The 13,487-nt window shown below is 43.1% G+C and overlaps 1 protein-coding gene across 1 annotated transcript in view; it reads left to right on the forward strand.

Annotated features, from left to right (window-relative positions):
- Positions 1 to 297: 297 nt before the first annotated feature.
- FNBP1 (formin binding protein 1) overlaps positions 298 to 13,487 on the forward strand; it is a gene marked incomplete at its 5' end in the record, with an annotated part of 45,520 nt that continues 32,330 nt past the window's right edge. Inside the window, 2 exons of the mRNA XM_009084379.1 lie at positions 298 to 360; positions 1,595 to 1,699. Of these exons, the coding sequence (XP_009082627.1) occupies positions 298 to 360; positions 1,595 to 1,699 (168 nt within the window). The remainder of the gene's footprint in view (positions 361 to 1,594; positions 1,700 to 13,487) is intronic.

The raw sequence follows: 13,487 nt of genomic DNA on the forward strand, positions 1-13,487 counted from the left end.
TGCTTCAGATCTCATGAAATGGGAAACCAGTAATTATGAGATACAGAGAACAATACAAGGTAGAATTGCTAAAGGGATTAATTAGCCTTAGTCGAACTAACCACTATAATTGATGCAAATATCCATCTGCAGCCTGCTGAGACATTAGATAGTCATCATACACCTGCTCAATTCGCCAGCCTTGCAGAACGCAGCTGTCAGAATGATTTCTGGTTGGGTTTTTGTTTTCTTGAGCATACTTGACTGTTTGTTCTTTTGTTGTTCAGAATGTTTTCTTTTTCTCTTTTTTCTAAACAGCATTTCCATGATGGCAGAAAGGCACAACAACATATTGAAACTTGCTGGAAACAACTTGAAGCAGTAAGTGGCAACTTACTCAGATGTGATTTTGAAGTCGTTTTTATATTGTTTTCATAGAGATGATTCCAAATATCATATTTGAGGAAAAAAAAGAGTGTATGGATAAAAGGTGTAGAAATGGGATTCTTAAACCTTGCTGTCTTAAATACACTGGTAGACATGAAAAAGCCTGTTACGGTAGTACATTTGGCTTTCTGTGAGATCTGTGTCTATCATGAGTAGAATTGCATTTGATATGACTTGGAAAGTGTGCTAAGCATTGCTGGAACTGCAGAGTCCCTAAGGGTCCTGTTCTGATACTGCACTGAAAGCTGAACAGCTTCATACTGAGCACAACTCCAATCAGGAGAGGCTGAGGGAGCTGGGGGTGTTCAGCCTGGAGAAGAGGAGGCTCAGGGGAGACCTTATCACCCTCTGCAACTCCCTGAGAGGAGGTTGGAGTCAGGTGGGGGTTGGTCTCTGCTCCCAGGCAACCAGCAGCAGGACAAGAGGGCACAGACTCAAGGTCTGCCAGGGGAGGGTTAGGTTGGATATTAGGAAGAGATTTTTTTAAGGACAGAGTGATCAGACATTGGAATGTGCTGCCCAGGGAGGTGGTGGATTCCCCATCCCTGGAGGTTTTCAAGCTGAGACTGGATGTGGCACTTAGTGCCATGGTCTAGTGACCACAGTAGGGTTGGACTTGATGTTCTTGGAGGTCTTTTCCAACCTTGTTGATTCTATGATAATGTGTGAATAAATTGAATGGGACCATCTCTTGAGTGAGGTGCTGCTTCCCCAATGTAACTACATTGGAGTTGTTGTTCATGTGATGAATGAAGAGTGAGACAGTAATTACAGGAGAGGATAAGATAGAGTCCATCAGTAACCAAAGTCCTCCTTGCTAACACATGGATATTAGTAACTCCCTTGTACGTTATAGAAACGAAGGAGTTAAGTGTTGGACGAGAGTGATTTCATCTACAGGAGCAGAAGAGATGCTAACAGGGGAAAAATGTCGACACACAAGTGATATTGGTAGCATCAAGCAGCTTGAATAATGGAACAAAAAATATGTCTCTGGTAACTTCATTTTTTGAAGTTCTTTGATATGAAAATGTATTCCAGTGTAAACAACTGAGTCCTGATATCCATCAGTTGTTACAGGAGATCAGTTTAGGAGCAGGCATGGATTTTAGGTGGATTTTGGTGTTGATTCCTTCCTGTAAGGAAAGCTTCTGTTCCTCCATTGCAGAGCAAAAGGAGGTTTGAGCGCGACTGCAAAGAGGCTGATCGAGCCCAGCAGTATTTCGAGAAAATGGATGCTGACATTAACGTGACAAAAGCAGATGTGGAAAAGGTAAGCTGCGGGGTGGAGGGACTGTTTGTAAACACGGATGTGATAGCTTTAGTTCCTCAATCTCACTGGTAGGTTAAACCCTCTGAGGATTAACACCTTGCTTGAGACATGAGCGCGACTGCAAAGAGGCTGATCGAGCCCAGCAGTATTTCGAGAAAATGGATGCTGACATTAACGTGACAAAAGCAGATGTGGAAAAGGTAAGCTGCGGGGTGGAGGGACTGTTTGTAAACACGGATGTGATAGCTTTAGTTCCTCAATCTCACTGGTAGGTTAAACCCTCTGAGGATTAACACCTTGCTTGAGACAGACGTTAATTTCACTGGTAGGTTAAACCCACTGAGGATTAACACCTTGCTTGAGACAGCCCAGACGTTAATTGAGAATTGGGAGATCTCTGCGGAAACCTTTGCATAAAAATTCTAAACATATAGTCAGGTTTGTTCAGGAGGTGATGCCAGAGTTTAACATTGCTGACATGGCTCTAAATACAAAACCAGTTTTCACTAGCCCCCCAGATTCTGGGACACTCAGGCTTGTGAGGCTCCCTGAGGCTGCAACAATGCCCACACTTGTTGCCTCTGTGATCCAACTTCCTGCACTTGGAGAATGTCCCAATGTCACTGGCTGTGCTGAAGTGTTCCCAGCATTATTTTTCATGGTCCTGGGTTTAGAGCAGGACAGCTTTCCATGTTGTGCAGGGTGCTGGAATCCATGCTGGTCACAGATGGCACAAGGCTTTTATTTTCATTTCTCGGTTACTGGCTGCTTGCAGAGTCATTTGTGGTTTTTTTTACATGGAGCCCCATTCAGGGAAGCTTTTGAACTGACACTTAATTCTAAACATCCAGTCCTGTTTCAGCATGTCTGGCTGGAAATATTTTCCCTCTTTATTTTGATTCAAAATGGGATGCTTAAAGTTTAAACATCTAAGTCCAATGACATACCTGTAACTTAAGGGAGCACTGGAGGGGGATAAAGTGTTTTTAAATTGCTTCTCTTCATGGTGTGACACATCAGCTCAAAAGATGCACTAATGTAGATCAGAATCACCATATTACAATGTGTAAGGGCAGTTTTGTCTTCTCTGAGTTTGAGACAGGCACAAAATAGCCAGAACACTTGAAAGGGTTTCTCTTTAAAAAAAACCAAAAACCACAAAGGCAACCAAAAGAGAATGGAAAAAGAAAATGCTGAAGCTTAAAATATACCTAACATTTTGTTGCAGAGACAGGAAAGGAAATTGAATTATAGGTAAGAGATCTTTTCTAGTCCAAGGTAGCCCTTGTAAAATGTAGGTTTTGCTCCTCAAGAGGTGTTCTTCATTCTATTCTGAGTTAGCTCAGTTCTGTGAAGCTATCAAATATAGACTTTTCTTTACATCTGTGGGATCTCAATGTGTTTCTAGTATGCTGAGCATCACAGAGGTTGTGTGGCAGATAGCATCAAGGATGCTGTTAGAAATGAGGACAGTAAATGAAAAACAAGCTCAGAAAATTTTCCCCAAGTGCTATTGCATATCAAAGGAAAAAAAAGACCTCTGTGGTCTTGTAATTTGTTTGGCTCTTAGTTGCAAATTTACCATGCAGATTTGATCCTTTGTTGCCTTCTGGATTTGCCAGGGCACTTGACAGATGAATGCATGTACAGATTGTTAAAGATGTAACACCACATGTGGGTTTTTCTAACGGAGAGGGATCATCTCTGCTTCATCTGTATAAAGTGATTTTAGAATACTTGTTTCATCGATAAAATTAGGACTTGCCCTAGATTTTTTCCAAAGCTGAGGCCATGTCAAAGGGATATAAAGACATGGCTTACTGTTAGAAATAGAGTACTGCAACTCCTTATTTCTACATCCCTTTCCAAGGCTGGTCAGAGAGAATGGAAGTGTATTGGTGGTGTATCAGTATGGGAGTGTTAGAGAAATTCTGGGAAGTAATCCCTACTCTGGTGCTATTTCCCTGTCAAGTAAAGCAGAGAGGTTTCCCATCTAATTTTCTCTAGCTTTTTATTGTATGTATTAGTAAATTATTTATTGCAAAATGAGATTCAGTCGTATCTTGAAAGGGGGAAAAAAAAAGATCTGTTAGTTATGCATGTTGGCAGATCTCAGGAGAAGGCATTACTCCACTTTCCAGGCAGTCAACAGCGTAGATGGAGAAGGAAAAGGTTATCAAAATGAGTGGAATGTGAAATAATATTACCGAACAGAGCGAACAGTGTTTTCCAAGTGCATGTGTTAAACTGGGTTCATCCATGTCAGGCTGTGAATAATGGCCTTTCTTTGCTCCCCTCTGCCCGTGTGACTGGGATGGCTCTTGCATAACTCCCAGTGCAGAATGGGATATTGTTTCCTCAGCACTGTGCTCCGAGCGCTCTCTCCCCGCCTCGCTCCAGGGAGATGGAGGAACTGCTCAGCTCCAAGTGAAGCAATAGGATGACTTTTACCTCCTCCTATTGCAGCAGTTCTGATTTCTCTTGCCCCTTATGGCTTGGCTGCTGCACTCCCTATTCCCAAAAGCTCCCAGAAATCTGTCTGGCCAGGACAGCGAGCGGTTTGGCTGCGTTAGAGCCAATGCTCTTGGCTTTGGCAGAACAAAATGCTCTTCAAGCAGTGGGATTGGTTGCCCTCGTTTCTTCGGTTTGAGATTGACACCTTGGCTACTTCAGCTTGTACCTGCAAATATGAGCAGACACCAGAGCTATTTTTTGCATCATGCATTATAGAGTGGGTGGCATTAATGGAGTTAAAATTCCGCAGTGATCACAATGACACATGCAATCAGAAGAGAATACAGCTGCAGTTCCCTAATGCAAAGCTGTATGAGGCTCTGAAATGCTCACTTCTCTTCATCTTTCAGTCACTGTAGCCTTTGACAACTGCAGCAGGAAATTCTGTGCCAGAGCTGCCAGCTACCAGCACTTATCCCTTGCCTAAGGGATAACTCTTGGTGCTACACTTGGGTGGGGTTAAGTAACTGGAATAATGGCAGAGGACCCAATTAAGAGTTACTTTCCTGCTTATTTCTCCAGGAGTGTTTGGCAAAGGGCCTCAGGTGTGTCCTTAGATGTTGGGCTGGACGGGCAGTCTTGGCATCATGTACCTAGGTGTCCTTCAGGGCTGGATGGGCAGTCTTGGCATCATGTACCTAGGTCCACACTCCTGTAGGACCAGCTCAGGCTCAATATGCAGAGGGCACATACCTTCTGTGCCACTTCTGTGGCCAGGATGGGCTCCATCATCTTTCCAGCCAGCACCCTGGTAGCTGATGCTGGAGAGAGCAGTGTGTTTGCCTTTTTTCCTCCCAGCTCCTTTCAGGGCTGGATGGGCAGTCTTGGCATCATGTACCTAGGTCCACACTCCTGTAGGACCAGCTCAGGCTCAATATGCAGAGGGCACATACCTTCTGTGCCACTTCTGTGGCCAGGATGGGCTCCATCATCTTTCCAGCCAGCACCCTGGTAGCTGATGCTGGAGAGAGCAGTGTGTTTGCCTTTTTTCCTCCCAGCTCCTTTTTTGGTGGTAGGAGCATGGAGCAGAAGCTGCATTCAGCCTCTGCAGTGGGCAGGAATCACAGGAGAGTGGATTAGGGCCCCTGAGCTTCTTTCCATGTTTGCACTGTGCCTCTGAATTACCAGCAGCCAGTGCTTGCAGAGATGTTTAAGTGTCAAGACAAAGTACAGTTTGGCACAAAGGTTTTGTCAGTTCACTGTAGCAAAGTCAGGGCAGGACACTGCCTCTGAAAATATCCTTATAAACTAAATAAATGGTGCCACGTGTTGATGCTGATTCCGAGAAGCCTCGTAGGTATCACTGAAAGTGTTGTTTCCTTTGGATGGCAGTGGGATGTGTGCTTTAAAGCAGTTCTCTTTCAAAAACCACAGTGGAGCTGCTTCAATTTTTTGACCATTTGGGGAAATGGTCTCTGTCGCCAGCACAGAGCCACTGTACATATAAGGCAGAGCTCTATTGTTTCTGCCTTCTTTTCAGAGCTGCAGTCACTAAAAAGCTGACATCTTTACAGGATAATGTGGTACCCAGCGCTGCCTTTGCAGACTTCTTGTAATAAAATTAAAAACCAGCTGGCTCTTTTCAAGTTTTCTTTTCAAGGTGGACTTTGCAGAATCTGATTTTCAAGAGGAGGTGGCTGAAACATACCATGGGAAGGATTTGCATCTTAATTTGCTCAGGAGTTGAAGGGAGTAGAATAGTCTGAGGTACCTGGTGTCTGATCTCTTTGCTGAAGGGTAGCACAGTCATATGTTGGCCATAGGTAATAATCTGAGATACTTAAAGGGACTGGCATTTGTTTGGTTTTGAAGTGGAGAAACTGAGGGAAACAGAAGTGATCTCAAGATTCTTGAAAGCTCTAGAAGCTTTCCCCATTGCTCTGCAACTTTCAGATCAGGTTTTCTTTGCAGTAGCCAAGGTGTTTGGAGCCCCAGAATAACTTAAGATTTACATAAAGGCATAAAGCCTTAAAATACAATATCACCATGGCATTAGTTCTCAATCCTGTAAATATAACTACAGAGAGATACTGAAGTTTCATCCTTGAAGTTTCATTTTCTCTTCTCTTAATGCTACATTCCCTGGGTGTTCACCATGAATTTCAGTGCAAGGTACAGAGTCTCTCCCTCCTTACCCATAGAAGACATGTCCACTTAGCAGGGCCTGGGATAGCCATGAGCTGAATCACTGGCAAAGTCTTACTGAACACAGGTGTAGAAACCTGCTTCTTGCAAACTGGAATAAACTGATCTTCCTGGCTCTAAGTGCAGTGACCCTGCTTTTCCAGCTGTAACTGCTTTTGCAGCCTGTGGGCTGCTGTGCTGAGAGACACAAATCACTGAGAATTTACACATCCTCACAACGAGGGATGCAACAAGCTGTTTTTATTTGGGCTCTAGAGACATCCCTGGTGGGTGTTTCAGCACAGTTCTGCATACACAGTTCACATGCTTTGTCAGGACAGCAGTCAGAGTGGGGCTGGATGATGCAGTGTGCATTGCTGACACCCCACAAACCACTGTGGAGGAACATCTCCAGCTCAGGGCTCTGCTGTTACCACCTGTGTCACTGAGGTTTAGTCAGTAAAAGCTGTCAGCAGTAAACCTGAGATTATGGGTATCTGCCTTCTGCAGACTGTGACTACTTACTGAACCTAATTTTTCAGAGCATACCAAGTCATCTGCTCTGTGACAGTGGGACTTGTATCCTCTCCCTCTCCTATCCTCCTCAAGGCACCCACTGGCACAATGAACTTACCAGTATTTTAGACAATGTAGTGCCATGCATAAGTGGTATTGGAAGGTGGAGAAGATTTACAGTGTTTGTGTTGCTCATGTGGCAAATGCCTACTGCAGTGAGTAGTTCCAGAGGCTTTACTTTTAGTGCTCTCTGTATAGAGGTGCAACAGCAGCATCTTTATTTATTTGAGAGTTAGACACTACATAAGATTTTCCCATGTTCTCTGTGTGGTGGTGAGTTTTATGTACATTGAGTAGGCAGCTGCTTTTCTTTTGCTCCACAGGTGGAAGTGGCTAAACCTCCTGTGTCTTTGCTTGTGACATGTGTCAGATTTTCCCATCAATTTAAGTGTAGTCTTTGCTTGGTAACCTGATTTAAAACCATTAGATTCACAACAACATTACTTCTCTGGGTTATGCAGACCCCCATCTCCTTCCTGAACCACTTCCTTCCTAATAGATGATGTAGTGTGTGAACATTGGGAGTCCCTCAGGACAGCAATTTGCATTTCTGGAAGAGTAAGCCTTGTTTACAACCTGCTGTCTGTGACACGCTCTGCATAGCAGCTGTTTCCCTTTTGGAATCATGACTAATTTAAGAGTGTCGATTTCTACTCAATAGAGAGTTAATGACTCCAGCAGGAGTGGCTGGAGAACTTAATAAATATCATCTCTTCCTTCAGTGACAGTGACAACCCACATTTTTGTTCCCCAGGCCTGGGGCCCACAGTGCTGCTAAGGACAGAGGTGAAGGAGAGCTGAGAGCATCTGCCTTTTCAGCATTGCTGGTGACTAATTGACCTCTCCAAGAGACAAATGAATGTATTGTATAGTAAAGTTGGACTTTAAGGCTAACAAATCTGCACTGGTAACTTTCTTCAACCCTGACCGTCCATTCTGCCTTGGCTGTGTTTGTAAATTCTTTCTTGGAGAGAGATGACTAGAACTGTGCCCAGTATTCCAAGTATGAGCTAAGCAATCTCTTACACAGTCCTGAAATTTCCATTATTTATATTCAAGAAATAATTTCCATTATTTATTTCAATACTCAGATTTATACACCACAGAATTTAATTGCTTATGTAGCACAGCTAAACAGACCTCCAGAAATCATTTAAACATTGTTGGCCACTGCTCCACATATGTCTTCTCTTTTTACCTTCTCCCTCAAGTTCCCATAACCTTCCACCTGCTGAGGTTCTCCTTCTTTTGTAAGAAACTAGACTTGCTAGAGCAGTTAGAGCGGTGGTAGAGCCTCGTGCAGTGTGTTGGTGTGGTACTTTTCCAGCTCCATTAATTTAGTCCATCTTTCTTGTTAGGGCTTCAGTGGAGCTGTTGCTTTGGGATATCTCTTGTTAGTATGTGCTTCTATATTCTGGCAAAATTATGTGCAAGGCAACTGCACTAGATAACAATTCCTGAGATGATGTGATGAAGATTTTTCCATCCCCTGTCAGTGGTTTGCTCATTGCATATTCTATTCAGCCAAAGGATTTCAGGGGTCCAGAAACTGTCCCCCACCTCCTCTAATGTTAAAAGAAAGAATTTCTCTTTGTTTTTCTGTTATTTTGCACCTCCCATTCTACCTCGTTTGCTTTCAGGAAAGCAAATTTCCAATCCTTTTTTCTGCTTGCCAGTTCAGAGAGACCAAACTGGTTATTGTAAAATAGTAAACAGTGGAGCTTGATTTGGAGGCTATGTAAATCCAGGCCTGAAGTCTTGGCCCTGTTTTGAAGTTGGTGGCAGGATGCCCATTGTTATTAGTGATTCTGCAAACGCTGCCAGTGCTGCTGCTACCAAGAGGCTCCTGCTGCCACTGGTGATGGTGCCCCTGGTCACAGAGTGGCTGAGGCAGGACCAGAGCCTGCAGCTGAAAAGTCTGTGAGCAATTGAAAGCATTCCTGAGATTGGTGAAGTGTTTCTGAGTCTGCCTTTATCATTAAGCTATTTTGAAGGGATTGGGTAGCTGAGGGGAGGGGGCAGGGGTGGGTTTGGTTTTTTTTTGTGTGTGTTTGGAGTTTAGTCTGATCTTGGATTTACCAAAGACAGATCTGTTTTGGCAGGCAGTGGCCTGGCAGGGAGGCATCTCACATGCTGTCTGAGTTTGAAAGAAAAGAGGGGGTGCAGAATGGGAGAAAAGAAAGGAGAAATAAAGTGACACCAAAGTTTTGACTGGAAACTCTGCCATTCTGGACGAGAGCAACTGCTGAGAAGTTGAACTGTTCCACTTAGTGTGGACCAGCTGAACAGCAGCCAAAGTTTTTTTCTGCCCTTTTCAGTTATTCATATCACTCCCACCATAACAGCCCTGAGGAGCTGCATTTTTTGTCTGTGTAAACCCAGAAGACAGTGTGTCTATTGACCCTCTTGCTGTTTCTGGAATGTGTCTTAGAAAATTGTTCTCAGCAAAATATCCTCATTCTTTTCTGCATTGGAGACTGAAATGGCAGGGAGTACTTGGCTTTTAAAAATTTCTCCTATGCTTTATCACCAGTTGCATTTCACATCAAACAGGATTTTGAGGGGAGGTGGTGTATGTAACGGATATGTATGTAAGGATTTTTTTTTTAGCTCCTTAAGAGGCAGAATGTAATGTGCAGCAGCTTGATAATGTTTTTCTCACACCTTCAGGGTCAGTGCCCATCGTAAAGATGTCCATATTCCCTTTCCCTGTTCACTTTTCCTGGTCAAAGGCATAAAGTACTAGGATTGATTTCATTCAGGCCATCATATAAAGCTTTACTAGTACTGCATGTTTGCAATGACTATGGGGAAGTTCCCTTGTCTGGAATTCTTTGGTCTTGTTCTGCTCTGCAGTAATCACTGAAGTTGTATCATATTGCTAAACTGCAGGAGGTTTCAAGCAGGTGCTGAGAAGGTTCAGACTAAATATCTCTAACACAAGTTGCTTCAGAGTACAAGAGTTGCAGGGTTACCTTGCTTTGGTTTTCTTATTTTAAAGGGAAATAAATCCTTCTCTAAGTACTTCAGTCATGAAATATAGGAACTGCAATGATAGGACAAGGGGTAATGGGTTCAGACTGAAGGAGGGAAAGTCTAGGTTGGATGTGAGAAAAATGTTTTTTACTCTGAGGGTGGTGAGACACTGGCACAGGATGCCCAGGGACGTGGTGGCTGCTGTGACTCTGATGGTGTTCAAGGCCAGGCTGGATGAGACCTTGAGCAACCTGATCTAGTGAGGAGGTGTCCTTGCCAGGGCAGGGGGTTGGGACTAGATGATCTGTAAGGTCCATTCCAACTCTTAAATGATTCTATGATATTTTAGAGCATCAGTGTCACACCCTGGCATCTGCCTCTCTGGTATCTCTGGGCTCCTGGTAGAGTCATTTAAACATCTGAAACTAACTTGTGATGCTGTTTGAAAGTCTGGTTTTTGCAGCTCGGTGGTTAAGTAGAAAATCTGCAGGAAATGTGGTTAATATAATCTTGAGACAGTAATGTGTGTGCTCTTCTTGCTGCCTTAAGAGAGAGGTGCTGTAGTGCCTGTTGCCAGCTCGTATGGCTATGGATTTTAGTATTGTTTTTCATGCAAGGCGAGTGCTGTTGAGACCTGATTTTAAAAACCCTAGAATTTAGAGTACTGAAGACAGCCACAGTTCAAGCAGTTTTTAAAAATCAACACTTTGGAAGTTGCTACTGCTCTGCAGTTAGCTGCTGCTCTGCATTCCCCCCTGTCAACCAGCAAGGCTGTCTAAAGGAAGCTTGGTTTTGATGATGTTTAATGGGAGTTCTGTATAGGTTCTGTGTGAGAAGGTCACATGTAATAAGCCTTACTTGCTGCTTGTGAGCTTTTACCTAGTTCAGTCTGAGAGCTGCACTTCCTTTACACAGAATTATAGAAAACACTCCTGGTGTGACTGTGTTGAAATCTGATTCTCATGGCAGTGGGAGCCTGAAGTTCACCTGTGTGCTCCCTGCAAGGTTTGTGGTGCTGAAGGTACCAGGCTCTCAGTCATTTTTGGAAGGGATTTTCTTGATGAGACCAGCAATGACACATGTAACCTTTTGGGTTTGTTGCTGCCATATGAGTTCAGGGAAGAGCTGCCTTAACAAAAACAGACTTTGGAAAGGAAACAATAGTGTATGCACTGTGCATGTTTATTTGGGGATGAAAGGATATTACAAGGCTATGTTTGGGGTGGGGGGTATAAAATCTCTCTAGCTTTTGCAGTGTTAGGCATTTGAAGGAAAATTGCTGCCGTTCTCCCTACGAATCCCTTGAGTGTACATACCTTTTTTGCTTTTTCATGATGCTGAAAGGTGACCTCATTTTTCTTCCTTTGAAGAGGGGAGGGGATTTTTTTGTTGCATTCCAAGTACCTGGCCTTGACATCTCTTGAAACTGAGCAATCTGGCAGTCTGTAGAAGATCTGGATTGTGGTTTCACATGTAGAGCTGGAAATGTGAGCTCTTGCTCAGTCATCCCTGCCCAGTCAGAGGAGGGAGTGTGTTGACTGAAAGCTGCATGACAGTATCATTCTTTAATATCTGAAATCATGGTCTGGTTTTTCAGAGCTCAATTTTTCCTTGTGGAAGCACTGTTCAGGGCAAATATTTTAACATTAAGAAACACCAAAAAAACCTCCTCTGAAGCTGTTTGCATGCACAAGTGAGCAGTAAAGAAGTCAAAACTTTATTCTCTATAAAGCTCAGCTATAAATTGCTCCTGAAATAGCTTCTGTGACTCTCTGCAGCTCCAGGCTACTGCATCCATTACTTTGAATGTGAAGCTTAACATCACTGACTCTTTTTTATCATTCTGTGCTTCAGCAGAGGGCAGGAACCTTGCTGTAAAGTCTACTTCTGTTAATACTAGAAGTGATGATGTTAGAGTAAGTGACACACTCAAATGAAGTAATAAAAAAATCTAGACTTTTTTTTAAATTTATTTTAAGATCCAAATACCTCACTGGAAAAATATTCCAACTGTTTGAAGCTTGCCAAATGCATTAAATGGCCAGGAGAAACAAAACATCACTAAGGCTGTCATAAAAAAATTCTTGGTTTTGGAACACACCCAATGTTATTTACTCATCTGCTGCCCCTTCTTCTTCGGAGCCAGTGAAGATCAGTTTGGAAACTGAATGTCTGCTCCTGTATACATTGAGCTCTGAGTTCTTTGTCATATCCAGCCAATGAGTTTGCTCCTGAAAATGAACTCTGATGGTTTAATGCTCAACTGGATCTGCCTGGAAATGTGTAATAATGGATTTCTTGTTTTTCTGCCTCAACAATAAGAGTCAAGGGACAAATTCCTGAGTTGCAGTGTTTAAAGTAAAAAAGAGGGAGAGGGAGACAGCTGGATGAGTGGGAGTGGGGCTGGTGGAAACTCAGCTCAAACAATGGGTTGCTCTTAGGTAGATGAGGAGAATGGGCCTCACAAATGGATATTGATCTGTAGCAGCTGGGATGAGAGGAAGAGTTGGGAGAGAAGCATGCACCACTCAACAGCTGTTTGCTTTTCCATGGCTGACTTTGTTTGCCTGGTAAATTTGTGTTTGTAGTACAAGACTATATTGTTTTCCACTCGTATTTAATGTAGCTGTGTGTGAGTGTGTGGATGATAAAGTTTAGTAAGCTTCATAGCCCTTGGGCAGGGAAATGGTTGATGTGGCTGCTTGGAATTTGATTGCAGTAGGTAAATACTCTGGAGTTATGGAGTTATCCTTTGCAGGAGTTAGTGGACAGTTAAACTTCTGAGGAAGAAGCAAGGTTGAAACTCTGTCTTCCTTGGCTTTATTTATTTGGTTATAGTCACATTTTTTTCCATTTGATGCTACTGTTTCATCTCCTGTGATGCACTCAGTGCCCAGTACCTTCTCACTGTGCTTGGACTAGTTTTGTAGAAGGAATGTGAAGGGGATCTGGGAAATTCTTCCCATTGACTGCAAAAGCAATAGCTGAATTGTGGTGAAATAAATTATTAGGTGAGATGTGCAGCTTGACAAATGGGAGGGAAGCCTATTTCTTTGCAAATTGAGATTTGAGACCTTCTGGCAGAATTGGCTACCTTGCAGTTATGATTACTAAAATGTTCCGTGATTTGGTATTTCATGGATTTCTTGTCAGGAAACTTATTGTCTGCTTGGAACAGTTCAAAGAATAACCCTGATCTGAACTGGTTTTAATGGGAACCAAGTTAAAAGAGGCTAAAAGCTTTTGCTGTGTTATGTTCCCTGAAACACCCCAAAGTGCTTTAAATAATTTTTAAAGCAGCTTTTTTTGTCCTTTGTCTTAAGGGTTTTTTCAGAAATTGAGCAGCAGAGCCCTGGCCAGGTGAGGGGGAGCTGCAGTGAGGGGAGCAGGACAGGGAATGCAGGAAGGGAAGAGAAGGAAGAGTTGTTGTATGAAGGCCAACAGCAAGGAAGGAAAAGGCAACTAAACCAAACAGATGGGATAGGCAGTAAGGGAATAATATGCTGGGCAGTGAAACAGATAACAGAAGGCCTTGGGAAGCAGAACTGTAAGGGAAGGAATCTGAAAATATAGAAGGGTCATTCAGGGACAGATTATT

This window comes from Acanthisitta chloris, unplaced genomic scaffold (genome assembly GCF_000695815.1).
Source record: "Acanthisitta chloris isolate BGI_N310 unplaced genomic scaffold, ASM69581v1 scaffold24870, whole genome shotgun sequence".
NCBI classification, from domain to species: Eukaryota; Metazoa; Chordata; class Aves; order Passeriformes; family Acanthisittidae; genus Acanthisitta; species Acanthisitta chloris.